Source organism: Salminus brasiliensis, chromosome 6, assembly GCF_030463535.1.
Source record: "Salminus brasiliensis chromosome 6, fSalBra1.hap2, whole genome shotgun sequence".
In the NCBI taxonomy this organism is placed as follows: Eukaryota; Metazoa; Chordata; class Actinopteri; order Characiformes; family Bryconidae; genus Salminus; species Salminus brasiliensis.
In genome coordinates this window covers 15,257,797-15,283,840 of record NC_132883.1, presented here as the reverse complement: position 1 = coordinate 15,283,840, position 26,044 = coordinate 15,257,797, and the positions used below count along the sequence as shown (strand labels likewise).

Sequence of the window (26,044 nt, the reverse complement as noted above, 5' to 3'; positions counted from 1 at the left end):
CCTCTGTGTTTGATATTAGATCCACTGGCCCGCCACTTCCCAGAGAAAAGGAGAGTGCAGAATGACAGGAAAAGGAGGACAGGTAGGTCTGTCTTTAGCTCTAGGTCTTTCATAAATGCTAAGCTCTTTGCCTTAGTGGATGATGCTATGGGTAATATTTCCATATTCAATTAAAGTATGAAGTGAATTCTCACATGCTGTCTTTTCCTGCCCCTGCACAGGGAGAGTGTGCCAACTTTGTGCGTCTCATCGAGCCATGGAACAGAACTCATCTGTACACATGCGGCACTGGAGCTTACAAACCCATCTGCACCTTCATCAACAGGGGCTGGAAGGCGGAGGTTGGCGCCCACATGCATATACATTTGTACCCAAAGCCCATCAAAGGTTACCTCCATTCAGATTGTCAGCGGTCCTTTTTTCCAATTGAATCAGTTCCAGTTTTGTCCCATTAGCCAGTACAAGCTAGCTTGCACTTCCTTTCACATGAAATGTCTTGCATCTTGCAACTGCCACTAATGCAACATCATGGGAAAGTTATAGGAGAGCTCTAATTTACAATTCATCAGAGTGAGTGATGGGGATAGGGAAGGCCCTCTTACCCACCTAGAGAGAGTAAGACTAATTGTGCTTTGAGGGACTCTTGACTATGGATCCTCCAATGATGAGACCAATGCTTAGACGGCAGTGCTACTCAGGAACCCCCCAATATTCACCTGATTCTCTTAAATGTCTTAAACCCTGTACATAGGCCCACACTTCAGTTTTTCACCTTTATGACTGCAATACTCGATTGCAGTTATCATCAATTTCATAGACTCGAAAATTGAACCTTGAGAGATTCTACAAATCTTGCTACCCTACCCAAGTGTTCAGCAAATTATTCATAGTAGTTTCTGAATTATGGTTAATAACACAGTTATTTTTTATGTTTTTCAACACTCAGATTCATGATTAGATTTTTTCAAAACCACATATTTTATATGTTAAGCTATTTAACAAGGAAAATAATAATACTAATATATTACTTTTAATGGGTATTTTAAATCTGAGTCATTCTCACAGTAAAGTAAAAGCCAGGTTCTCTTTCCTCATCCTGTGTGTGCGTGCGCAGGAGTACCTTTTTCGCCTGGTTCCTGGCTATGTGGACTCTGGAAAGGGAAAGTGTCCATATGATCCACGGCAGGAAAACGCTGCTGCTCTTATCAGTAAGCCTGCTCTCTCTCTCTAGTCAACTCTCTGAAGTTCCAAACAAATGGGCTCACAAATGAGTCACACTTCATTAGACCTGATTCATTTCTTTCTCCCCACCCTCATCCTCCTTTGGCAGATGGTAACCTGTATGCGGGGGTGCATGTGGACTTTATGGGGACAGATCCAGCTATCTTCAGGACGCTGGGAGACAGGCCTGCTGTCAGGACTGAGCAGTATGACTCCCGATGGCTAAATGGTATGATGTGAATAGATTGATGATCTCTGCATAGTGTGTAAATAATGTGCTTATAAGGCTGCGTCCAATATGCCTATCTTTCTTTTTCTCTTTCTTTTTCTCTTTATTGTTCGTTCTCTTAGAGCCTGTGTTTGTAAAGATCCAGAAAATTCCAGATAGTGCGGAAAAGAATGACGACAAGTTGTATTTTTTCTTCCGTGAGAAGAGTCTGGATGCAGCGGGAGGCAGCACACCCAGCGTGCTGGCCAGAGTGGGTAGAGTCTGTCTGGTGAGAAAAATCTTTATCATCATCACATTATTGAAGTATTCTTTTCAACATTTTAAGCATGATCAGTGTAGTGTATTGTTGTTTTGTACAAATTTAGAGTGGGGGAAAAAAGGGACATCATGTAAATATTTGGCCACCTCAAAAAAGTTGTAATCTCAGGTTGTTATGGCTCTGACTGGTTTGCATTAGAAAAGGCCAAGAGAAGCAAATTTCAAAGCTTTATAAATACTATGAAGCCCTTTTTCTCAGCTTGTAATTGTGTTGGAAGTTGGAAATGTCGGTTAACTGAAAAAGTGGAGGTCAAGTTGGGGCCTAGAAGACCAAGACAACTTTCACAGAGAACTGCTTGTAGGATTGCTAGAAAGGCAAGTTTGAAAACCACCGTTTGACTGCAGAAGACCTTCAGGAAGATTTAGCAGAGACTGGTGTGGTGGTGCACTGTTCTACCTGTACAAATATGACCTTCACTGAAAGAGGTCCGACATCCTCACCACAAAATTTGGGGAGGCGCAAGCTGAAGGTTTTTCAGTGGCCTTCAAAGTTCCCTGACCTAACCATTATCGAAAGTCAGGGTTCTCCAACTTTTGCATCTGACCATTTCCTTTTTTAATTTTCAAACTGTAAAACATGGATAATAAAAAAGTAACCTTGCTTACATAAAAGTATCACCTTAACTTTTTGCCTTTAGCAACTCTTTGTTACTTAGCTATTTACAGCAACAGAACGAGACCGGGGTGCCTAAACTTTTGCATGTCACTCTATAGGAATATTTGGCATATTTATATCAAAGACAAGTCCTTTGGCTGCCTGCACCGCCTTTTGTTGTGGAAATAGTTTTGCAAGTAGTTATAAATACCTTAAAGTCCAAAAATAGGGACTCCATGAAGAGGAACTTTCAAAAAAAAGAGACGTCTGACAGATGATAAAAAGAGATTAAATAGTTCTTATTCTCAAACACTAAACGTTTTATGCATATTTTGAATATTGTGTCATTGTTCTTCATACATTCAAAAGTTTTGTCTTTTTTGGATCTTTTCTCATGATAGAATGATGACGGAGGTCAAAGGTCACTGGTAAATAAGTGGACAACATTCCTGAAGGCTCGTCTGGTCTGTTCTGTAATTGGAGCAGAAGGAGTTGAGACGTATTTTGATGAACTGAGTAAGGCGATGTGTTTTTCTTTCCTTTTTTATTCACTAATGGCCTAATAATTATGTCTATTATTGCTCCTGTGGTTCTGCTAGAGTGAACAGCTTCAGTGACAGATTCATGTGTTTATGTTTTAGGGGATGTGTTCATTCAGCGGACTCATGATGAACGCAACCCCACTGTGTATGCTGTGTTCTCCACTGCTGGGTAAACACTCTCTCTAATTCTGTGCCTTTGACATCACATTGTCCAATGAGTAACTCTTGTCCGTAATGTAATCTTAAGCAATGTTTTTGGCAAACAAATCACATTTACGCAATTTTCCAAATTGTCCCACATGTAGTCCATCAGCCAAGATGACCGATGTCTGAAATTAGCATTGTCTTTTTTCTGTAGAGCTGGTATGAGGCTTGTGTAGCTCATATGTAATGGAAGTTCGTCACCCACCAAATAGGATTATGAAAACTGCAATATTAAACATTCAGCAAAATTTGGATACAAACAATAATTCTAATATAGCTGTTCTAATATAGTTGATATCCTTTTTAATTAAACTTTTTAATCTATAGAAAAGGGAAGATTAAATGTAGTGCTGGGTGAACAGCCAGGGAACACAAGCATCAAATGCTAACATGACCTGTTTGTTTCTATGTCCATTCATTTCTATGGCCAAGTGATGGACGAGTAAACAATTGAAAAGGCAGTTTAATGAACAGACAGACAAACAGATGAATAAACTAGCTAGCAAGATAATGTTGGGTTATGCTGGCTGATTTAGATTTAGCTAGCTAGTTCGTTTTTGTTGGTCAGCCTATCTGACTAGAGCGTAGTGAGGCGGTAGGGATAATTTTGTTAAAGCTGTGTGGGTGGAACAAAACAATTATAAGGGTACCGCTGCCAGAAGCATTACCCAACATTAGCCCCTTCCAGTTTACATCAAAAGGGGGAAATTATGGTAAAATAAATAGGTTATTTATTGGTTAAGGGGATGATGAAGGGGATGATTATTGTGCCAGAATTTAATGATGACTTGGAATAAAAACTGTTTACATGAACTGTTCTATTGAAAGTTAGGAAGGGTTTTTCCTTCTCCTGTAAAGTTGCCATTAGACCCATCCCTGTGTCTCTTAATAATCTGAGTAGTCAGAGTAATATTGTCACTATCCTGCAAAAAAACTTGTCTCCATTTTTACTGTTTTTCACGCTATAATGTGAATCTGAGTTGTTTTATACATTATGTCAGAATTTCATGATGAAGGGACCAATAGGAATGCTCTTAAATTACTTCCTTCTTCTTTAAACTTCCATTGAAGTTAAGGAGTGTTTTTTTTCTTCTGTTGTAAAACTGTCAGGAGAGATGAGTTTTGTTTTTTTTTGCATGACATTGACAATATGCACTTTTTAACATTGTATGGAATAATGTTATCTATAGAAATAGGCAAATGAAGGTTGCATAGCAAAAAAAAGTGGTAGCTGTGAGATTCCATTAATTGTTAGTAGTGCTCACCTCCTAGCTCCAGTGCAAAGCAAACATCAGACACCACATATCTTTACACTCAAAGATTAATTAAATTTTTGGCTGAATCATTTCTTTACATTTGCACTATTAGTTAAATCCATAGTGTGTCAAGCTCAAATGCTCTTTGTCTGTCTTTCTTTCACACTCTGTCTCTAGATCTGTGTTCAAGGGTTCAGCAGTGTGCGTGTACTCCATGGCCGACATTAGAAACGTCTTCAACGGGCCCTTCTCCCACAAACATGGACACAACTACCAGTGGACTCCTTACACTGGAAAAATACCCTACCCCCGCCCTGGCACGGTGAGCGCTGCCAGTGTGGTTTTATTTCCTATGGGGCCGAGTGCAAACACTGAATAATGTAATCCTGGCCAGCAGATTCATCATAAATCATCATGGAAATTGATTAACCCTCAAGATGAAGCCTTTTATCACGGCAGACTTGCTGTAGTATTGCATTATTCTGTAGCATTTCAAACTAATCCTCTTGAAGTCCGACAGAGCCGTACGTTATTGATGTGCTGGTGTGGATTTATGGGTGGTATCTCTCTGCTTTTCTCTCTGGCTGAACTCAGTGCCCTGGAGGAACGTTTACGCCTGGTCTCCACACCACCAAAGCCTTCTCCGACGAGGCCATCAACTTTGTGCGCGCACACCCTCTAATGTACCATCCCATTTACCCTACACACAAGCGCCCCCTGGTGGTCAGGACAGGTGTGGACTACCGCTTCACCACCATCGCTGTGGACATGGTGGATGCTGTAGATGGGAGATACGAAGTGCTCTTCCTGGGAACAGGTACAACTTTCCTGAAGAGTATTTCTTCAGTACAATTAGTAAGGGAGCATAACTCTGTCATGCTGAAGTTTCTGTTTTAAAAAGTTTTTTTTTATTTTTCTATTTAGAAATGTATCTTTCATCTGGGAAAGTAAATTTACTTTCTACTATTTTATTTTCAAACCATAAAATCCTTTAAAGCACATTTGCCTTGTTTGTACCTTGGAGGTCAAAAATGTCTCTGAACAATACTATGTACAGGGTAATATTCATGATCTCTAATCTCAAAGTTATCTACCTAAGATTAGTTTAAAAGGCAATAACAAAAGCATGTGGTATTTTTATGATAATTGTGTCTTACTTCAAATAAACATAGGAATAAATGTTATATGAATATTAGATATAGCTAGATATTTTATTCATTATTCATCCATTTCAGACATTTTGGCCATGTTTTTATCATTTCTGACACTGAAATAAATGGAAACTGTTGGAAGTTCAGGCTAAAAACAGACTCAAACACTATGTAACCATAATCTAAATGCAAGTCATTTTAATTACATTGTAATTAATGTTGTAGTTTTATTTAATCAGCATAACAAAACAAAGTGACATTTCTTTCTTGCTCACTGTCAGATCGAGGAACGGTCCAGAAGGTGATCGTCTTGCCAAAAGACACAAGCACAACAGAAGAGCTCATTCTGGAAGAGGTGGAGGTTTTCAGGGTAATCACACCATTTCATGTGTTTCTCTTTATCTGAAAGAAAAAAAAAATAGCTATTTGACTGAAGATAGTATGCTGAAGTTCAAGGTTACATGTGGCTGCTAATGTTTTTCAGACTCCAGCACCAGTGAAAACTCTGAAAATGTCCTCTAAAAGGGTATGATTCCTCTTTTGCAGTCAGCAGACTGAACATTACATATACAACTATTCTAGAACATACAGCACAGTTCTCTTTTGTATACAAAAAAATAATGTTGTTTTAAATCCTACAGTGTTAAACATTCTCCCATTTCATGTATGCTGTAACTGTGGCCTTTTTGCTCCACTGTGGATTACAGCAACAGCTATATGTGTCATCGGAGCGAGGTCTCACCCAGGTGTCTCTGCACCGGTGTGACGTGTATGGTAAAGCCTGCTCTGACTGCTGCCTGGCCAGAGATCCGTACTGCGCCTGGGATGGCGAGACATGCTCTGCATTTACTCCCGCCACTAAGAGGTCTGAATACTGCTGTTTATCTGGACATCTGTCATGCAAAAAACACACATATAATTTTTTTTCAGTTTTTGATGTAATTTTAATTTAGCAGTTGTTATTTACATTGTGTCAACATTCCATGATGAACAGATCAATACAAATGCTCCAGAAATGCCATTTTGGAGATAATAATGATATGCTTTTAAACTCGCCAAGTGTCCTTCCATCCTTTGGTGATTCTAGTTGCTAAAAACTTGACAAACCTTGACAGGTTTTTTTTGTTTAGTTTTTTTGTTTTTTTGCACCAATGAGCAAAACATTATGACCATCTGTGTAGTATGCTGTTGGTCCTCTGTTGTTGGTGTCCTGTGAGTTCTGGTAGCGACAAGTCAGTGGCAGATCCTTTATGATCCTTCATGGTTTGTTCCTCCCCAGACTACTGTCGGTAGGTACTCATCATTTCTGACTGGAAGCAGCCTGCAAGCCTTGCTGTTTCTGAGATGTTCTGTCAGTCACACGGCCATAACAATTTGGCCCTTGTCAGAGTCACTCCCACATACATGCTATGAGAACTCACTAAACCAGGTCATAAAAGATAATCAAGTTATTCACTTCATAATGTCTTGGCTCAGCGGTGTGTGTTTCAGTATTAGAATATGAGTTACAGGTGTTAGCTCAGATGTTTATTAATGAGAATTTCTACTCATAATTCCTTAGGAGGAGCCGGAGACAGGATATCAAACATGGAGACCCGTTGCGCCAGTGCAGGGGCTTCAATTCTAAAGGTAAGGTCTGATTGTAAATGGACTGGTGACTGGTGTGGTGGAATTGAATGGAAGTAACTTTTTTAAAAGTTAAGACATGGCCAATATGGCAGTTTTGTATGCAGTTTTGGAGTTGAAAAAATCATATAACCAATTATACATTTATAATATAATATATAATATAGTGAATCACAGGTACGATGTTCCAAGTGGTCAAACATCTTTAACTACAATTGTTTAATTCGAGTGAATTGTTTAATTTGTAAAGGCTGTTTATTTTGTCATGATAAATGTTTACATTCCTTTGAATGTAAGCCAAACCACATAAAATGTCTGTGACTATTAGGCCAAAACAGTGGCAATCTCACTATTTTTTTGAATATTTTAGGTTTTGCATTACAGCTGCAGTTAAACAGAAAAAAGAAAGGGAAAGGAACAAGTGTCTAAGTATGTACCATCTCTTGTTTTCTCAGTAGAGAAGCGCCTGAGGGAGACGGTGCAGTATGGCGTGGAGGGCAGCAGCACTTTCCTGGAGTGCCAGCCCAGGTCTCCTCAGGCTACCGTTAAATGGCTCTGTCAAAAGGACGGCAAACGCAAAGCAGTAAGATTTCCTTTCTGTTCATCACTCATCAGCACTTACCATTAGAGAGGCGGCAATCAAACAGTAGCAATCAGAATCAAGCAGAATCAGCTCTGCAGTTTTTTTGTAAGATCTATAAATATTGATGTCGGCTCTTCCTTTGTGTTTGTTTCTGAGGATGTTTTAACATAAGTATGAAATCATTATGTTAGAAGCTGATATTTATTTCCATAATAAATTATTTATTTTGAATATTTATTCATTTATTTATGAACTGATTAAAACCACACTTTCTTGTTGCTCTGAACTGCTGTGTTAAGTGACCAATCCAACGGATTCAGGAACAAAATATGAGCATCATCGATCATTCTCATTTTCCCCACAGCTCAGTCGAGATAAAGAGGTCCTAAAGACGGGTCACGGCATTCTGCTGAAATCTCTCACTCATTCAGACGCTGGCCTCTATCACTGCTTGGCCACGGAGAACAACTTCAAGCACACCTTGGCCCGCGTGTCCCTGAGAATCCTGGACCGGGAGATTGTGGAGGCCCTGACAGCACCGGATGGCCCAGTGGAATCAGAGCGTCACCACCAGCACCACCATCACCACCCTCATCACCCTCCACCTCCTCCACCACCGCCTCAAACCCCACCTCCACCCCTCCAGCAGCTCCCCCCACAACCTGAAGTGCGCCTCATCAACCAGTACTGCCAGTCCTACTGGCAACAGCAGAGCCCCAGCCAGACCCACAAACCCAAACGCACCAACCGCAGACATGCCGACCAGCAGGAGCCTCAGGAGCTGCAGGCCCAGTGATAACATTCTGCACGCTAGCTGATTGCGTTCCATACACTGTGTGAGCAGGATAGGTAACGTCGGTAAAGACTGTGTTCCTAAGCTAAATTATAAAACAAAACAAAAAAATCTGAACCGATAAACTTGTTCCTTTCAAGATTAGATTTTGATTTTAACACTGCATGTTGAGGATGTAGCAGGACAGTGAGGATACAGTCTTCAACTAGGGATGGGACAGTTAGCAGGGTTAATAAAACAGTTTATGTACAGTTTAAATTTGAATAATTCCAACGTCTACGATGTCCAGCAAAGACAACCCCGGAACAATGTGTGGTAACTGGTAGCTGGTTTGTGGACAGCATGATGGAGGGAGTTTTTAACCTTTTTGTAGTTGATATTTGGTGTTACAAAGAAATACAATAAGATCAATAGAAGTTACACTTTAATACCTTTGGTGCAATGGTGTCAGTGTGTATTAGTGGCTTTTTGAACATGTTCACTATATTATAACAAGGCTGAGATCTCTGATATCAGGTCACTGATACCTTGATAGGAAATGTTTATATTGTCCCATCCCTAGTCCTAGCACAGGCTGCTGTATCTTCATCTCAATTTATTTATTTTTTTACTTTTCTTAGGTTACAATACAAAGCGTGCTCAGTTTGAGGAGCTGTAGGTTTATTGATATTAATGCGAAATATTTCTCCAAACCATAGGAAACAGTCATGTTCCACCACATTACATAACATAGGTTTTTTTTTACTGTTCTCTTCCACTGTAGCTGATCGTTACATTGCCATTACCCTCTCCGAGTCAACAAAAAAAAAGTCAGTATTTCATGAACATTGTAGTCATAAAACTCTGGCGCTTGCCGTTGCTGGTATTCAAAGCCTTTTATGTTGAGTTAGATGGTTTTTAGTCCTCAGCCTGTGGAACACAGCAGTGGAAAGAATGCTGTGGAGTATTTCTACATGATTCCACTCACATTCATGGCACGGTCATCTGCTGATGTGTCCAAAAGAAGCCTTTTTTTTTTTCCTGTGCTGGGTTATAATTACGACATGATGCATTCAGACATGACCAACCTTTTGTGTTATCAAGACCAATGTGGGTGAATGTAAAGGCTTCTAGAATTTGTCATATTTGTGGGTTTTTAAGAGACATGGTAACACTTCCATTTTAGTAAAAATCGATGTTTTCAGAGCATTCTTGAGTTAGTCTGCATCAGACAAAAAGCACAGCAGCAGAGGTCTGGAAGTCCGGAAACCGATTAGCAGAAACCTATTTGTAATCCTGCCAAACACATTTAACAAAACCTAAGATGCTACGTGGCGTTTTTGAGTTGCTGAACAGCTAAAGCCGTTTTCTAGTACTGGTAAGTGGCTGTTAAAAAATACTGGAATTTGAAGGTGGTGGTGGTGAGCTCATTTAATGGTATATGCTTCAGAAAGAAAAGGTTATGGACCAAAATCTGCTCCAGTTTCCTGCCATAGTAAGCCAGATTTCAAGGAGGAAGGAAAATGTAAATATTGTTTGAGGTCAGCAGTCTGCACAGTGAAAACTGGAGGGCTAGATTTCCAGAAAAAGAAGAAGAGAAACAAACAACCGTTGGGAATGAATTACGAGGTAAGGACCTCTGAAGTTGAGTCATATTGTAGTCAGCAACATGCCCAAAAAAGGACATGTCCAATAAATAAGGTCTAAGCTGTTTTTTTTCTATGGGAACTATGGATGCAATTTTCAAGAATCAACAACGTTTATCTTGTGTATGATTTTCCCCTGAATGTCAGTAAATCATCAGAATTACAAGGTCATTAAGGACAAATATGACTACATACATGGTACAAGCTAACACATACATTAATTGAGGTCACCAATCTACATTAAAGTATAATGTAACAGTTAGAGTAGCGGAAAGCCTACTGCAATAACTATACACTACTCAAACACTTCAACTGTTGCCTGCTAGTGTCCAAGCCACATAATATACCTTTGGTGAGGTAATTTAAATTAGCAAGTATGTTTATCTAACTTGTATGTAGTAATGTTATTGATGTCCAACCAAAAAAAAACATGTATCTCCAAAATAGCATTTCTATTGGTTTATCCACCATGAAATGTTCACAGAAGTAAGAGTAGAGATAGATGGGCTTATATGGTTTTGCTATACAGTTGCATACACCCTGGACACATTACATATTGTGTTGATTTTTGGGACAAATCAAGGATAAATGTTCTTTAACACACTTCTGCACGGTTTAATACACAATTACTGTTGTTTTGCTTAATTTAACATATTGGGATAAATAATATCTAGAATGTGGCACATCAAAAGCTTATATGGTTTTGTTTGTTATTGTTTGTTTTGTTTTTTCTTTTGCAATATTTTAAATTCAGCTCCTTATTTGTAACATTTTCAGGACAAAAAGCACCATATTTAATTTTGTTTCCTGTGGAGGTTTTGTCTGCTTATTTAAAATTAGAAAATCAATAAAACATTTCATTTGAACAGGGTGAACAGGTCTACTATATAAATATTCATATTTTGATTACTTACCAACCTTGCGATTCAAATGAGTTATATTTAGGGAGATATGCAAGTACGACAGTAAATATGGGTTTTGAAACTCTGAAGTTAAGCTCAGTATGGTAGAATAGTTTAACAGCACTCATTTTCCCATTGACAAAAGCATCTCAGACTTTAAGCTTGTCTACATGCTAATAATGATCTGCAAATTGACGAGATGTCCTCAGAGGTCTAGTACTTTCTGATCGGTACGTTTGGTTTGCTGTGTTACATTTTTGGAATATGAAAGGAAGCAGATTATTCTTGGGCAAATAAGAGTCTGCTTGTTGGTATCCTGTAAGACCAAGAATTACAGAACGTTCTCTGTTTTCACTAACCAAGTATTGTCACAAACTGTCTAGATAATTCCCCCCCTTACTTCGTTAGGTCATATGTTTGGAGAGGGCCTGTGCCCTAATTGATTTATTATCTTTTTTTTATTATTATTTCCTATGGCTTGTTATTTCTGCCTCTCCGGCTTCAGATTGGTAAGAAACAGCCTGGGTGGAACTGAGTAACACAGCAGTAGTAGTTGTGTGACATTGGCACCTTTTCCATATCAGCGATAGATGTTTTGTATGGTTAACTGTGGTCATGTTTTGCTTGTGTGTAAAAACGGTTCTTGTGCTTTGTGTGGCGATTACACATGTACATAGAAATGATGTGTATTCAGATGGTCATGTCTGTCTTCGGTCGGGTTTTCAACACTGTCTCTCTCAATCTCACTTTCTCCATCTATCTCTCTATCTCTCTCCCTCTCTCTCCCTCTCTCTACACCACATATTTATTTTGAGAATGTACATAATCATGTGAGTCGTGTTGTTTGGTGGTGGGATAGAGCTGCAAAAGGCAGCTATCATTGTGTGCATTCATTACCAGGACCAGATTATACAGATACAAACAGAAAGATGCTAATAGCAAACTGGTGCAGTACACTCTTACAAATAAACAGGGCTACAAATGGCTGTTCAATCCATGCCATAGAAGGACCATGTTTGGTTCCAGAAAGACCTATGTGTGTAATAGTGAGGTGTACGTGTAAAGAACCTTGCTTCAGCTGATGGTTCTTTAGACCTTTAGAAGGTTATTTACACTTACATTACATCTCTCATTCTACATCACAGAACCATTGGAACTTAAATCTGGACTTTGGATCCAGTTTCCAGTCCTGGATTTTGAAATCCTTGATAGGTGTGATACTATGTGGCCAGTCAATTACCAATGAACTGTTCCCTTAAAATTCCAGGACTGGAAACTGGATTCAAGGTCCACTGGATTTGAAGTGGCATCAAAGAACCATTTGTAGCACCTATATTTGTGAAGTGAAGAAAGGGGATTTTTTAAAATATCAAGCATGATTATTCCTGTCAGTAAGACGAGCTTAGTGTGATAGAGGATCTAACCTACACGGACGCTGTCAAAATTGAGACTAGGATTTTGTAGTAAACGTTTCTGTGAGTGTATACAGAATTCATACACCATATGCATTTATTATGCTCCTGCACTTTCTATTGAATTTCCTATAAGCCAACCTACATGAGCAGACCATCAGAATGTCCAGCCTGCTGATTATAAAACCTTGGACTTAAAACATGTTAGATTTAAATGAAACAGATCTTTGTGCTCTGTGTACAAAACAGGTTGGAAAGCACAGAAACTGTGTCTGGTTTTGAAAGGTGGCTAACAGTTCCGAAAGTCCAAACCTTTTCCATATCCGGTCCGTTTAAATGTTATTGTGTCTAAAAGCATGGGCCGAACACAGCCCTCAGAGGGAACGTGTGATGTTTGTCCTCTTATCTTTGCTCTAGTGTTTCTCAATGAACTAAATGGAAATATGACTGCATCTTACAATATTTCTATGTATTCACAGTGTTTTGTGTTAGCTTAAGTTAATGTGGTTGTTTGTAATAAATATTATTTTATTATGATTGTGAGGTTGGGGAGTCTCATAGATGTTTTATAATCATAACAATAAACTGCTGTAATTGTTCTTATTTAACTCCTGGTTGTTCTTGACCCTTTGCCGCCTATATGACTGCTATCCATGTCACAAATGTCAAACTGAGCAGCTAATAGTTTTTCATCTTTAATAAGTTGGAAAATGAAATGTTTGTATGTATTGTTGATATAAAAAAAGCAAGATTGCTTTGTAATGTTGAAGTACGAATTTTCTTAACGTTTAATGTAAGTCAGTAGAAGCAGCTGTTGTGTTTAACTGATGTAGGGTAGATTATTATTATTATTATTATTATTATTATTATTATTATTATTGAACTGAGCAATGGTTCAGGTTCAAGAAACCATGACCTCTAGTGGTTAAGTAGGTGAAAACACCACTACCTTTACATTCGCCTTTCATTCCCAGCCATGAACACAAAGCTCACTTCTAACATCTCTTTTTCAGAGTGACTTATTATGTCCTATTAGGCCCCCCACATAATCTACAAGTTCTTCCCAGTAAAGCGGTGCTGCTTGGCCAGAGCAGACCTTAAACTTCTGTGTCTGAGAGGTGGGGTGGAGTTAGCATTTCACCCTGACATGTGGGGTTGCCCACAACAAACTTTAGCTTTGTGAAAGTTAAACGATAAACCTATAAACACTCCAAATTTGTCTTGTAGTGATTAGCTGCTGTAGGAGTAGTCTATTGTTTTTTGTATTGAGCTCCCATGAGTAGATCAATCACCACCTGTGTTAGCTGTTAACATTGTTAGCTGCATTTGACCAGTATTTTACTAAAGGAGATTCATTCTAAACTTGACTTTACTCAGCTCTCTAAGTGATGAAGATTCCTAAGATACTCAATTCCTTACGTAAAATCTGTCCCAACAGTCCTGTGCATTATACAGATATAAATTTACAGATCTGTCCAGGAGGAACGTCGCTAACTCTGCATATAACTTCATCCCCTTAAACTGTTATAATTCCCTCCATTTTGGAAAAGCACTTTCAGTGTTCTTCCGCCATGTTTTTCTAGCCAAAGGCATGAAGAAGGGGTGGAGTAATGGGGTACCAAAGAGTGTCACATACAGACAGAACAGGAGATCAATGTAAACACAGAAAAGATCTGGTCTGGGGCTTTTTTTTTCAAATAGGTTTTCCCAGGCTTCTAATATACATGGGCTGATGCCATCGCTAAAATAATGATTATTTATTATAATGTATTATGTTCTACATATTTCAGTTCTGAATTAGTAAAAAAGGCAGAGAAAATCGACTAATGCTCCTTTAAGTACGTTTTCCAAAATATTCTTTTGTTCAACTTTTACATCCTGTACGTTTTGCCTTTTTTGATCAGCTCCATCCAATTCATAGTTCAAAGTATTTTTGTTCTACATTTAAAAAGCTAGTAAAGGCACTTACATTGAGAAGATCTGCATTTGATTATTGCAGGGTTTCCCAACTCCAGTCCTGGAGCTCCCCAGCACCGCAGGTTTTTGTTTGTCCTGCTGAGTCATATAATTAGCTAATTTTCAGGCCACAACTGGAAACTCCATTGTGATTTTCATACAGTTTCCAACATGAAATACGAGATCAGTTTGGTATTACAAGTTAATTAGCTTCATGTGTGGCTGAATGGGTCTTCTCACGCAATCCTAAAACAAACAGGTAATGCTAATACATGTTAACTGTTACGGAGCAAAGACAGAAAGTTACTGACTAACACAGTGTTCAGCTTAACATTCCTAAAACAATTAGAAAAAAAGATGTGATTTACCTTCATTTACAATCAGCCATAACATTAACACCACTGGCCTATTATTGAGTAGGTCCCCTTGGGCCACCACACAGATCTGACTGCTCAAGGTATGGACTCCACAAGATCTCTGTAGTATCTGGTGCTAAGACGATGTAAGTTGCTCTAATGGCTTGCATCAGTGAGCCCTAGGTGCCCATGACCCTGTTGCCATCACCTTCAGGAACTGGCTGTTCACTCACTACCTCATATATCCACCCCTTGACAGACACCACAGTAGATGAAGATGTTCAATGATCAATGTTGTCACCTCACCAGTCAGCAGTGTCAATGTTATGGTAGATCGGTGTCCACAGGCTATATGTAGGCCCAAATGTCCTACACAGTGCTACACAGTCCTACTACAAACGTTCATGGGGTTTGGAAGGGTTTGGAGCCTACCCAGCATTACTGGGCAGTAGGCAGGAATGTCCATCACAGAGTATCACTCACACAAGACAGAATGCTGGCTTTGGTGCCATTTTCAAAGATTGCACAGTTTAGTTTATTTAGTCAAAACATACATTTGCAATTATTTTAAAATCATTTCTATTTAAAAACCTACTTTCATTCCATCTTTGACAAAATATACATTGGTATTTGACCCCTTGTCATATTTATACTTTGTCATAATCTCAAGTGTGATAAGCCTATTTATGTTATTATCATAGATAGGCAGTGCCAGAATGAAGCTGTGTGAGTGTACCAATAGAGGATATCAACACTAATCATCCCATTCATCATCTTCGTCTTCATCGCCTCCATCATCTTCTTCATCATCTGAGAATAGAATGATTAAAATTAGTACTCAGTCATGGTGTTGTTCATAGAGAGATAATGAAGAAAGTAAAATTGATCCTATACTGTAATAAATATATATTGGGTGAGAGAACAAATATCTGTGCCTAATAAACTGGCTATATTCCTTAGAGGAATATCTTAGTGTAGTTTTGAGAACTTTAGCTCAAACACGACCCAGAAGCTTTAGTAGAGAAAACGCTTCAACAACTTTTTAAGTTGTTAACAACTTTTTAAAGTTTTTAAGTAACTTCACTAGGCTCTGTAAAGAGAGTGACCTACAGGAGGAAGTTGCATTAAAAAAGATTAACACCTTAACATTGTTTTTTAATTTTTTTGAAAGACTGATTGAACACATTCGTGTCACATTCTGTTTATGTATTGTTTGAGGTTCAAGAAAATTAAAGCTTGAGGCAGTTTCTGTCTATGTATCTGCTTTTTCCTGTTCAGGGTCACAGTGGGTCTGAAATTTACACGGCATCATCGGATTCAAGACAGAAAGGAATATCCCCTGGACATGGCATCAATGCATCGTATCACACACAGGGTACGGTCAATTTAGCATAGCCAATTCATGTGTATTTTTTTGGGAATGTAGGAGGACACAGGGAGAGAACACCACAAAGTGACCAGAGAGGGCATCGAACCCACAACCTCAGGCCGCTGAAGTTGTGTGACACACACACACACTACCTGCTGTGCCACAGTACTGTCCCTTGAGGCAGCCAGGTTACCTTAGTTGTTACATTATCAATGTTTCTTATTTCCAGAAGCAAATATTAATAAATATGAGCTTGCAACAGTTTCTCTTGTCCAAACTTTACCTGAGGAATGAATGACTTTGCTTCTTTTCTGCATCACCATCATTAAAGCTCCAACGATGCCCTCGCTACCCTGGTCCTGCGGTGGAGGTGGAAGGTCTGAACTCTCAGAAACCTGATACACACACACACACACACACACACACACACACACACACATATGTATATAAAGAATTCATATATGTAATAAAATAATTTCCTTGTTTACCATTTTCTAAATATCTTGCATTTGTATCAATTATGAAATCAGTTCACAATCATATTTACATCCACAGGACATTATGTTTTTGTATACATATATACTGCAAATTAACTAATATTGGGCTATATTTGCTAAAATGTTGTCCCCAAAGGCTACTTTTTTTCTTCTTCAGCAAAACACAGATTCATTAATTATGTAATATTACCACTGTAGAAACTCTTTAATCTACGACCATGAGAAAGTCTGACTGGGTTTGAGAGTGGAACTTTCTCTTACAGTCTTTAGCTTGGTGCCTAGTCGGATCTGGTCCAGTAATGCTCCTCTGCCCCCTGAAGGTGAAGGTGCAGAAGGGCTGACAGGGCTGCTACTGTTGTAGCAAGAGGCTGGAGCAGGAGGTGGAGGTGGAGGAGGTGGAGGAGGTGGTGGAGGCGCCCCACCGCTGGGCGGAGGAGGTGGTGGGTGAGATCCATAACCACCAGAGGGAGGCGGAGGGGGTGGAGGTCCAGCTCTTCCACTGGGCGGAGGTGGTGGAAGAGATCCGCGCTGTGGAGCTCTCTGGTTGCGTGAAGGTGGAGCTGGAGGCGGTTGGCCTGGGACAGGTGGGAGTCCCCCTCGAGGTGGTGGGGGAACAGGGGCACCTGGAACTGGGGGGAGACTTCGAGATGGAGGACCAAGGGCATCTATGTGGACAGCAGAAGCCGTAACACCTTCAATAGCACTGTGTCAGAATGCAGTTCCCACTAACAACATCCATTAGCAAACCCTGGAGAGCCTGTAGTCATTCTAGGCCTGCAGTTTGAGAATTTGTGCTCTCCTGCATTTATGGTTAAGGTTGTCTCGTAAGGCAGACTGCTAAATATCATCAGAGAGTCTGGTTGGTTTTATTGATCAACGTGGCCAAGAGCCTGCTTTTATAGGGAACATTTGACTGACATCCAAAACAACCAAACGCAAACCATTAATTCAGAACAACACTTAAGTGAAGGCTATTAGACAAATAGCCTCTTCCTGTCAAAGTAGGTGGTTCTTGACCATGCTAAGCAATCAAAAGCAGCAGACTCTCTGATGATTTGCAGATGTCCAGCTTGTTAAAAAATAGGCTTTAAGGTTACTTGGGTTTTGTGTCCAAAGTTATTAGTATGCTAGCTAAGCCAAAGTAGCTAACAAATGATCATGACCTATAAATCATGACCATATTATCTTTAAATACAATGGAATTTGCCCAGATTTAGGCTAAATTTCAAGTATCAACATTTTAAGTGGACTTATAAAATATAAAATAAAATAACTCAATTTTACCAACATTAAATTTATCAACAATTTTCTAACGTCCTACAAATCCCATCTCTACCTTGTTCACCTGTCTACAATACATCTGCGCAACCCTCCACCACCCTGTCTCCTACCTTTGAACTCTTTATCATGTCATCTATCATTCCTGGCTCCACATATGAGAAGAAGGCTCTGGCTTCCAACCACAAAGCGGGAGGCATCCATTGTCCAGCCCAAAAGCCCAGAATTCCCCTCCCTCTTTTACAGTGTTCTCCCAAATCATCATAAGCTGAAGACATTTTCAGAACTAGCAAAGTACAGGTTACCCACAGAACTTAAAAAATGGCACCTGCTAATTAGCTACCGAAATGCTAGCACAAACAATATTGCTTTGCAGTGTTAAACAAACGTCACATTGTGGAAAATGTGGAATTGGCACACTAGCACTGGTACTTTGTCAACTCTCATAAGTGTTGCATTCACAAAACTTTAAAAAGCCAGGAGGAAAAGGATGAAACATGAAGGCAGAAACTCACCTTGTTTCCTCATTTCTTCTTTAACTGCATCCAGACCTCCAGACTGTTCAATAAAGTCATAGATGACTTTGGAGGTCTCTTTGTCTGTCAGCTGATCTTCACTAATACCAGCATAAGAGAAAAGCTTCTTCAGGTCCGGGTCCAGATTGTTGGTCTGGAATAAAAAGGGAAATATACGCACACACACATGTTGCCTTAGTAACTAATCAGTTTGTATTGTAGTCACTTTCTGTATTGGTGAAACGAGAAATCTCTTACGTCAAAGCCAGCATTTGGATCCCATCCCACATGTGAGATGTGTCTGAAAGTAAAAGAAAAAGCCAAAGTAGGATCAGAAACGAAGGAGAATGAGTAACATTGCCTTTCCCATGACTGTGACTGCCTAGGCACACTCACTTAAACCCACTGGGAGCTCCAATGTCTGCCTTGGTTAGCCGAGATCCCTTCTTCTTGCCCTTCTTGTCTTTTTTACCCTTGCCAAGAGAAGCGGGTGCAGGCAGGGGGACAGCAGGAGAACGGTAGCGTGAAGGCAAAATGTCTGGGTTTGGGATATCCACTGTGGACATGCTGCCTGGCTGCATCGTTGGGCCTGGCCCTGGTGAGACATGTCACACAATCAATCATTCTGCACTAAGGCCCCAAAGTAAGCTAAACAATAGTACTAGTATTCACTCTTATCCATGGACTTTTTGAGGCAGCATTATGTAAGAACTGCAAGTCCTTGCTCATGGGTTTCCTCTACAGTCAGGAAGTGGAACCTGTTGCTTTAAGACACTCCTCAAAAAGTACAGTTCAGAACTGGCACTGAAAGTGAAAGAAGCATGAAAGAAGTGTATGAAGGATGTGGATTGAGCCGGTAGAGTAATATTCCAGCAATCTACATAAATATGTGGACAGTACTTGCAAGCACTGAATTGTCTGCTACAGTAAAGTTACACAGTGCAGTTAGCAGCGTCCCAAGCCCAAAGTAGTAACAACAGAGGCAATATATCTCCTATTACACATCAGTGGAGCATCACAATGAATTGGAAGCTGTTATTTTCAGGTAAAAAACTATATAATGTTGCTATAAGCCAAACTCATGTGTCTTTAAACAATCGATTTTATCTGAAGGCATTCAGCATCAGCCATCAGCTGTTTAGTTTCTGAAGCTTATACAATTTTTAAGGGGTTCTTCGAGGGTTCTTCATTAATGGCAATAGTTCAACATCTCAAATAACCATTTGGATTCTCAGCCTAAAGGGTTCTTCACATTGGGCAAAACCTTCTGTATATGGTTCTGTATAGAACATTTTAGAAATCCTTCTATTTAAGACCAACAAGGGTTCCGTCATCGCTATGAATCAAAGTACTAGAACCCTTTTTGCTTAGAGTGTACCTGCCAATTAGCATTGTAAAAACAGCAATGCCTAAATCATCACACTTGCCTAAAACCATGTTGAGCTAGACAAAAATACTAAAAAAGTCCAGGCTTTTAGATGGCTGCTACGTTTGGCTGCTATGCAGCATGATTCTGTTCATGTTAGATAACAGCGTGCCCTACAGTCCCAAAAAACACATAACACATAATCTATATATTTTGCTTATTATTTTTACACATTTTAGTAATTTTCACAAACAATCCAGGAAGTGTGTAGCGTGCAACCTGCATGATGTAATTTGGTCGGTACAGGCTTCCATCCCATGTTGGAGAAACCGACTGTGTCTAGGTAAGCGGATAATTGCGTAAATGTGATCAAATCATTGCTTTAAAGACACATTATTTTTGTCTCTTTATGCAGTATTCAAAACATCATTGTACTGACCGTTTGATGGTGGTAATGGTGGTGGTGCTCTTTTTTCTGAGAACAGACAAACATGATTAGCAATTAGTTTAGACTCTTTCTGGGTAATATGAAATGTGAGCTGACAAATGAGAAGCTGTAAAAGTGCTGTTGTATATACCTACCTTCATTTGGAGCTTGTCTTTTTTCTAATGGAAAAAAACACTCAGATGAGCCAATGGTTAAATAAGATTCAATAGAGGGATGAGTTCCTTATGTGATAAAGACAATTTGACATCTGACCTTGCCGATTGGCACGTTGACTAATCTTGTCCTCTACTGTGTTTCTGAAGACATCCGATTCCTCTTCACTCGCAAAGTTCAGACCTACTTGGCAATCCTAAAACATGCAAACATGTAGAACTCCAATTAACCAGCCACTGTGTAAGTTGCTCTGAGTACATGTATGCATAAACTTTGTATTATTCAGTTATAAAATTCTATTAAGCTATTATTAGTAATATAATACAATATAATATAGCACATATGTCATATGCAGGTCTCTCTCAAAAAAGAGATTAATCTCAAGGGACCTCCTGGTTAAATAAAGCTTATATATATGGCCAGTCATTACCTAAATGTAAGAGACCCTGGGTTCAGAAGGTCACTGGTTGATCCCATGAACCAGCAGGAAGTGGGGGAGTAAAGAAAACATGTTTTCTTCTTCCCTCAGCATCGACAACCGAGGTGCCCTTGAGCAAGGCACCTAACCCTAATTGCCCTCCAGGTGCTAAAGCGATTTAAGCTGCTCTGGGTTCTGTGTTCTGTCCTATTTACTAGTGTGTGTGTGTGTGTGTTCACTGTCATGGATACGTTGAATGCTCCCAGGCAACATGCTCATGTGGGGCTTACATGGGTGCTATTATAATAAATAATGCTATTTCATTATTTCCCACTTGTAGCTTAAGCCAGCAAGCACAGAGGTTCTCTTGAATCTTACTGTGTTTTGAAAGTTAAAGTTAAGTTGTCCTGTGTGTAAAGTTATATGCTGAAAATGTTTGTACTTACATCTGCAGAGAAAGTGTGAAAATACTGCTTGGGGCTGGAATAGCTCATCTGATTATACAACTCCTGCTCCCATATCATTTTTCCATCCTACCATGCACACACATACACAGATAGACGATTGCACGATCCATTGAATGTAGTATTCATAGAATAACAAGCAGCACCTTGAAGTGCAAGGATATATGCTGCCTACATGAGTGTGAACGGCAGTTATGGATGAATATTAGAAGCAAGGACCTTGATATCATAAAGGCGAATGAAGTAAGAGCGGCGGGGGTTGTCCTTGACGAAGCACACAACTCCGGTGTGCTGCAGGCTCCAGTGGGCCGGGCTGTGGGGAAGGGCCATATAGAGCTGCACAACTGCAGTGGCCAGGCTCTACACACACATACAAGAACACATATAGAGATACAGCTTTGAAAAACACACAGAGCAACACATTTAAGTCCTAATGAAAAGTAATGCACGTAAACATCCTCCCTACCACAACAGGAAGTGGTCTCAAGCAACACTTCCTTTGAATCTGCTCTTTTTGTTTTACGTTTCACTCTCTAGAGACATTGGAGCTTTTCTACAGCTATGAATGATTTAATATTTTAAAATGCACCATTTATTTTTAAACATATTCTTATTTTCCTGGTTGTTATTAAGAACTGAGCAGATTATAAGAAACTTCGAGCTTAGAGATTTCTAAGGAAACGTGTGAAAAGGATCAGGTTATGCTTTCAGGCAGTTTGTACACTGTTTATATCCTTGAACAGCAAATGAAGATGAACATCCTTCCATAAAGAAATGAAACTAGAGCTACAGTGACAATTGAAAAGATTGATCCGAAGCACACTCTTGCTTCTCTTAACCAATCCCATCACCATTCCCTTACAGTCTTCTCAGCTTGTTCATGTCTGGTAATGTCCAAGTTCTCAGCAAACTCTCTGAGCTTGATTTTGGTTAGTAATAACGCTGCTGCCTCACTCACCACGCATCTCCGGCCCAGCAGGTCCAGCAGCCGCTCGTTCTCTTGGATGCTGAGGAGAGAGCTGGGCGCGTTCTCCTGCCCCTTGGCCTTTCCCTTGCTCATCTCTTCCGTGATAACACAGTTGTACCCCTTGACAGAGCACTGGGGCTCTGATTTCGCACCCGCCGACTTACCGAAAACTTCTGAGATCTGTTAGAGATCAGCGAGAAGCTGGAGGAGCTCTGACTTCCGTAATCTTTGACATGATGTCAGTGTAAGAGCTGGTAAGAAACAGGAAGAGCAAGCACTGAACACATCTGTTTCACGAGGCCCATGGACAGGGGTGCACTCATTTGAAGAAGGAAGTAGGCCCACAAACTCTGTGTCCATTTGCTGAGTGGTGAATTTGCTGGGGATTTACCTTCATCTCAAGTGGAACACTTAGTGGTACACCTGAAATGCTTTTAAAACAGGAAGGTGCTTTTTGTACAAGTTGAACAGTGATTTGGGTAGGGTTTGAACTGGGGAGTGAAATATTGTTTTTGTCCAACTAAACTGGAGTTATGAAATAACTGAAGATTGGGAGGAGGAACATGGCACAAGCCCCGTCATCCTCCCAGTCTAGTGTCTTAAAATTGTCAGTTCATGAGTTTTTTGCTCCCCAGTACTCCATCTCCTCCCTTTAACTCAGTCAAATCTGTCAGTCCAAGCTCCACTTAGCAGAGGGGGGTCTGGACTTGTAGCTCACAACAGAAGCCACCTGAACTCCAGCTCTTGAGTTCCCTCCCTCTCACAGTTTACTCTCATGTTATCCATGCCAAAAGGCACATTCCCAAATGTGTTTTGTGTCGTGCCATGCTGCATTTGAGTTGAATAGTTGAACCAGTTAAGCTCTAAACGCAGAAAGGCTCATTACACACTAAGGTGTATTACTCAGTAACTACAGGGACTTCTGTACAAACTGGTAGGGCTATTCTTTGGTAATAGGTTTGGTAATATGTTTATAATTAAACAATCAGCACCACTAAACTATTAATCTAAGCAGGTGTATGTATATTTGACCATGTGTTAATTTCCAAAAAAATCCAAAAATGTTTGCACCAAATTCTTGTTTCTGGGATTCTACATTAGAAAAAGAACAGTTCAAAGAAATCATTGAAAGCCCAATATGGCATTAACATGCTTGTAAAATTGGCTCTGTTTACTAAAGCTGTTGTTGTGAGCAGGCCTTTTTTGTAGGCCTGGGCTGGTATTTCGGATCAGGGTGTTGTCACCGTCTTAGTCTTGCTGAAATAGAGCAATTCCTCTATTTACCCTTAATTGACTTTGTAATCCAATTTGTTGCTATTCACCATCCACTTTACCTTTTGCAAAGTGCAGACCATGCTGGCTGTGGGCTGAGGCAAGGGAGGGGAACTTGAGAAACTTGGGCTGGCGTTCTGGGCCCAGACCCAGACCAGATGTTTTTAATTAATGTGTGTAACAATGGAGAGCAGGGTTTGGGCATGGTCCTTCTCTCAAGATTTATTTATTTCATAACTACATTTAAAATTCATATGTTCTTTCTTTCAAAAAATATACGAATGATCAGTAGATATTGTATTACACTATAAAATGTGCTGGTCCAATATGTCTGTATATCCACTTTTTTTTAACTGTATTGATGTTTATTTGTATGTTATGTAGTGTTTCACAGGTCCTAACATACAGATGAACTAATGACTTTTACCTCAATTGCAATTTTATTCTATATTTCCTCTTACATATGCACACAAATATGGTATTGCAGGAATCCACAACTGACTAAATTGATTGGAACATTGAATTAAATCCAGATTTTACGTCTGTTTCACTCAGTTATTAAAAATAGGAATATTGAATTCCACCAAGTTACCAAACCAAATACAGCATGTATACAGTGAAGACCCTTTAACTTCACCAAATTCTACTGTAGGCAAGTTATTGAAGCTATCAAAAGAACTGTCAATAATATTGGCTCACAGGTCATTTGCAGCAACTTTCCCAAGAGTTTCCCAACAGACAGGGCGCACTCCTTCTTTGTCTGGACAAAAACTGTGAACTTTGACCAGTTTTAAAAACAGGCCATCACTCTGTACTGCAAACTCAACACATTCTGCAGAATATTTAATGATAAAACATGCACAGGTCTCAACCCAGCTTTATACTTGTAACCCATTACTCCACCCTTTAGCCATCCAAACACAGTTGCCTCAGAATGTGCAGAAGTGCTGACCATGTTCCTCCTTAACTACGTTTAAAAATGCACCAGACTGTTGGCCTGGGTCTAGGCAGATCCCTGCAGTTGCAGATGCATCTACAATTTCCTGATAAACAGGAAATAGAATGTATTGCCTCATTGTCTGCTCTAGTCCCTGTGCACATGAACCTTATAAAATAAATAATAAAACAAAATACCAATAACTGTTGCTGGACTGATTATATCTCATATCGTAATAGCACTAAAATAATGGAAATGACTGGATAGTTACTCCAAACTGTTCCAGGTTGGAACAACAAAAAAATTAGTTTCAGAAATATTTAAAAGTTGATGTGTTACCCTGGTTCCTGCAGTGCCAACTTCCCCCTTCTTCCTTTCACCTTTCAAATTAGTGATGTGAGAACTGTCTTCAGGAACACAAAAAAAAAAAAAATTAAAAACAGCAGAGCCAGGTCAACCACTAAGCAGATCTAACTGAAGATCTAATCTTCTTATGTAGACAGTTGAACATGACTATAATAAAGTAAGGGAAGAAATAGTTGTTCTTATTGAGGACAATATCTTAGAAGCTACTTTACACACTTGGGCCACTTTTTGTACCTTATACCTTGTACCAAAAACCTTGTTTATTACTTTTTAACATATATAGAATCTCATTCCTTACATTGTGTCTGTATTTCATGATGAACAGACCAATAGAAATACTCCACATCAAATCTTTTTACATTGACTTACACTGAAAAGGTTTTTTCTTATTAGCTCCACTTACCGTCTGTTTCTCTGCCTCCTTTTACCCTGGTCTTCAATAGTCAGGACACAGAGCAAAGAGCATGCCTTATTTGGGTGGTGGGTCAACCTCAGCATGGTGACATGGCGGTGGTGTGTGTTGGTGTGTGTTGCGCTGGTATGAGTGGATCAGACACAGCAATATCACAGCTGGACTGAGAATAGTCAGCCAACCAGAAACATCCAGCCAACAGCTGTCTGTGGGCAACATTCTGTGACCACTGATGAAGTACTAGAGGATGACCAACACAAAGTGTGCAGCAACAGATGAGCTTCTTTCTCTTCTTTCTTACAAGGTGGAACAAATAGATAGGGGTGTCTAATAGAGTGGACAGTGAGTGGACACTGCTGCTGTGTCTGATTCAGTTATACCAGCCCAACACACACTACTAACATGCCACCACCATGTCAATACCACTGCAGTGCTGAAAATAACCCACCACCCAAGTAATACCTGCTCAGTGGTGGCTCAGTCCTGACCACTGCAGAACAGTATGAAAGAAGGCTGCAAACTACAAAGTGCTCCTATATGGTAAATAGAGCTGATACAATGGGTTGATATAATAAAAGCACAACATTCAGATCACTGTTTTAGACAGACTGAACAGTACATTTGGAATCTAGAGTTTATTTTAAATATTTGAAATAGTTGTGTGATTATTTAGGCATGCAGTTTCTACATGATTAATTGGTGACGTATGAGCATCCTATGTCATTTAGCTTTTTATATAAGCTTCCATTATAGCTACAGTTTTACCATTCAAGTGCTAAATAAAGCCGCAGAATCTGGACACTTTGGATGAAA

General features: G+C 39.6%; 2 protein-coding genes across 4 annotated transcripts in view; one reads left to right on the top strand and one right to left on the bottom strand.

Moving 5' to 3' along the window:
* Positions 1-13,056, top strand: part of sema3gb (sema domain, immunoglobulin domain (Ig), short basic domain, secreted, (semaphorin) 3Gb) — a 56,351-nt gene extending 43,295 nt beyond the window's left edge. Inside the window, exons 4-18 of one of the 2 annotated variants that reach the window (XM_072681808.1) lie at positions 20-82; positions 222-341; positions 1,115-1,208; positions 1,331-1,450; positions 1,573-1,718; positions 2,765-2,879; positions 3,005-3,074; positions 4,543-4,687; positions 4,960-5,182; positions 5,798-5,886; positions 6,001-6,042; positions 6,224-6,381; positions 7,078-7,145; positions 7,601-7,725; positions 8,090-13,056. In XM_072681808.1, coding sequence (XP_072537909.1) covers positions 20-82; positions 222-341; positions 1,115-1,208; positions 1,331-1,450; positions 1,573-1,718; positions 2,765-2,879; positions 3,005-3,074; positions 4,543-4,687; positions 4,960-5,182; positions 5,798-5,886; positions 6,001-6,042; positions 6,224-6,381; positions 7,078-7,145; positions 7,601-7,725; positions 8,090-8,521 — 2,010 coding nt within the window. In that variant the 3' untranslated portion in view covers positions 8,522-13,056. Of the gene's footprint in view, positions 1-19; positions 83-221; positions 342-1,114; positions 1,209-1,330; positions 1,451-1,572; positions 1,719-2,764; positions 2,880-3,004; positions 3,075-4,542; positions 4,688-4,959; positions 5,183-5,797; positions 5,887-6,000; positions 6,043-6,223; positions 6,382-7,077; positions 7,146-7,597; positions 7,726-8,089 lie in introns of both variants that reach the window. The other variant, XM_072681807.1, reaches the window with a different exon arrangement.
* Positions 13,057-15,280: 2,224 nt separating this feature from the next.
* On the bottom strand, positions 15,281-24,249 carry wasb (WASP actin nucleation promoting factor b). Of its 2 annotated transcripts, none has more exons than XM_072681810.1 (12): positions 22,236-24,249; positions 21,497-21,637; positions 21,260-21,346; positions 20,495-20,591; positions 20,377-20,400; positions 20,234-20,269; positions 18,825-19,023; positions 18,687-18,729; positions 18,429-18,582; positions 16,897-17,264; positions 16,422-16,533; positions 15,281-15,579 (listed from the first exon to the last, which is right to left on the bottom strand). In XM_072681810.1, the coding sequence occupies exons 1-12, from the start codon at positions 22,335-22,337 to the stop codon at positions 15,524-15,526; spliced, it is 1,419 nt and encodes a 472-aa protein (XP_072537911.1). In that variant the 5' UTR covers positions 22,338-24,249; the 3' UTR covers positions 15,281-15,523. The 2 variants fall into 2 exon arrangements, with proteins under 2 accessions (XP_072537911.1, XP_072537910.1); XM_072681809.1 differs by having other exon boundaries at positions 16,897-17,300; positions 22,236-24,243.
* Between the last annotated feature and the right edge of the window lie 1,795 nt (positions 24,250-26,044).

Coding starts and splice junctions, on each gene's coding strand:
- wasb (XM_072681809.1), bottom strand. CDS start 22,337: ATGAGCAAGGGAAAGGCCAAGGGGCAGGAGAACGCGCCCAGCTCTCTC. Junction 20,401..20,494: donor TCAACGTGCCAATCGGCAAG/GTCAGATGTCAA, acceptor TTTTTCCATTAG/AAAAAAGACAAGCTCCAAAT. Junction 18,583..18,686: donor ATCCAAATGCTGGCTTTGAC/GTAAGAGATTTC, acceptor TTTTTATTCCAG/ACCAACAATCTGGACCCGGA.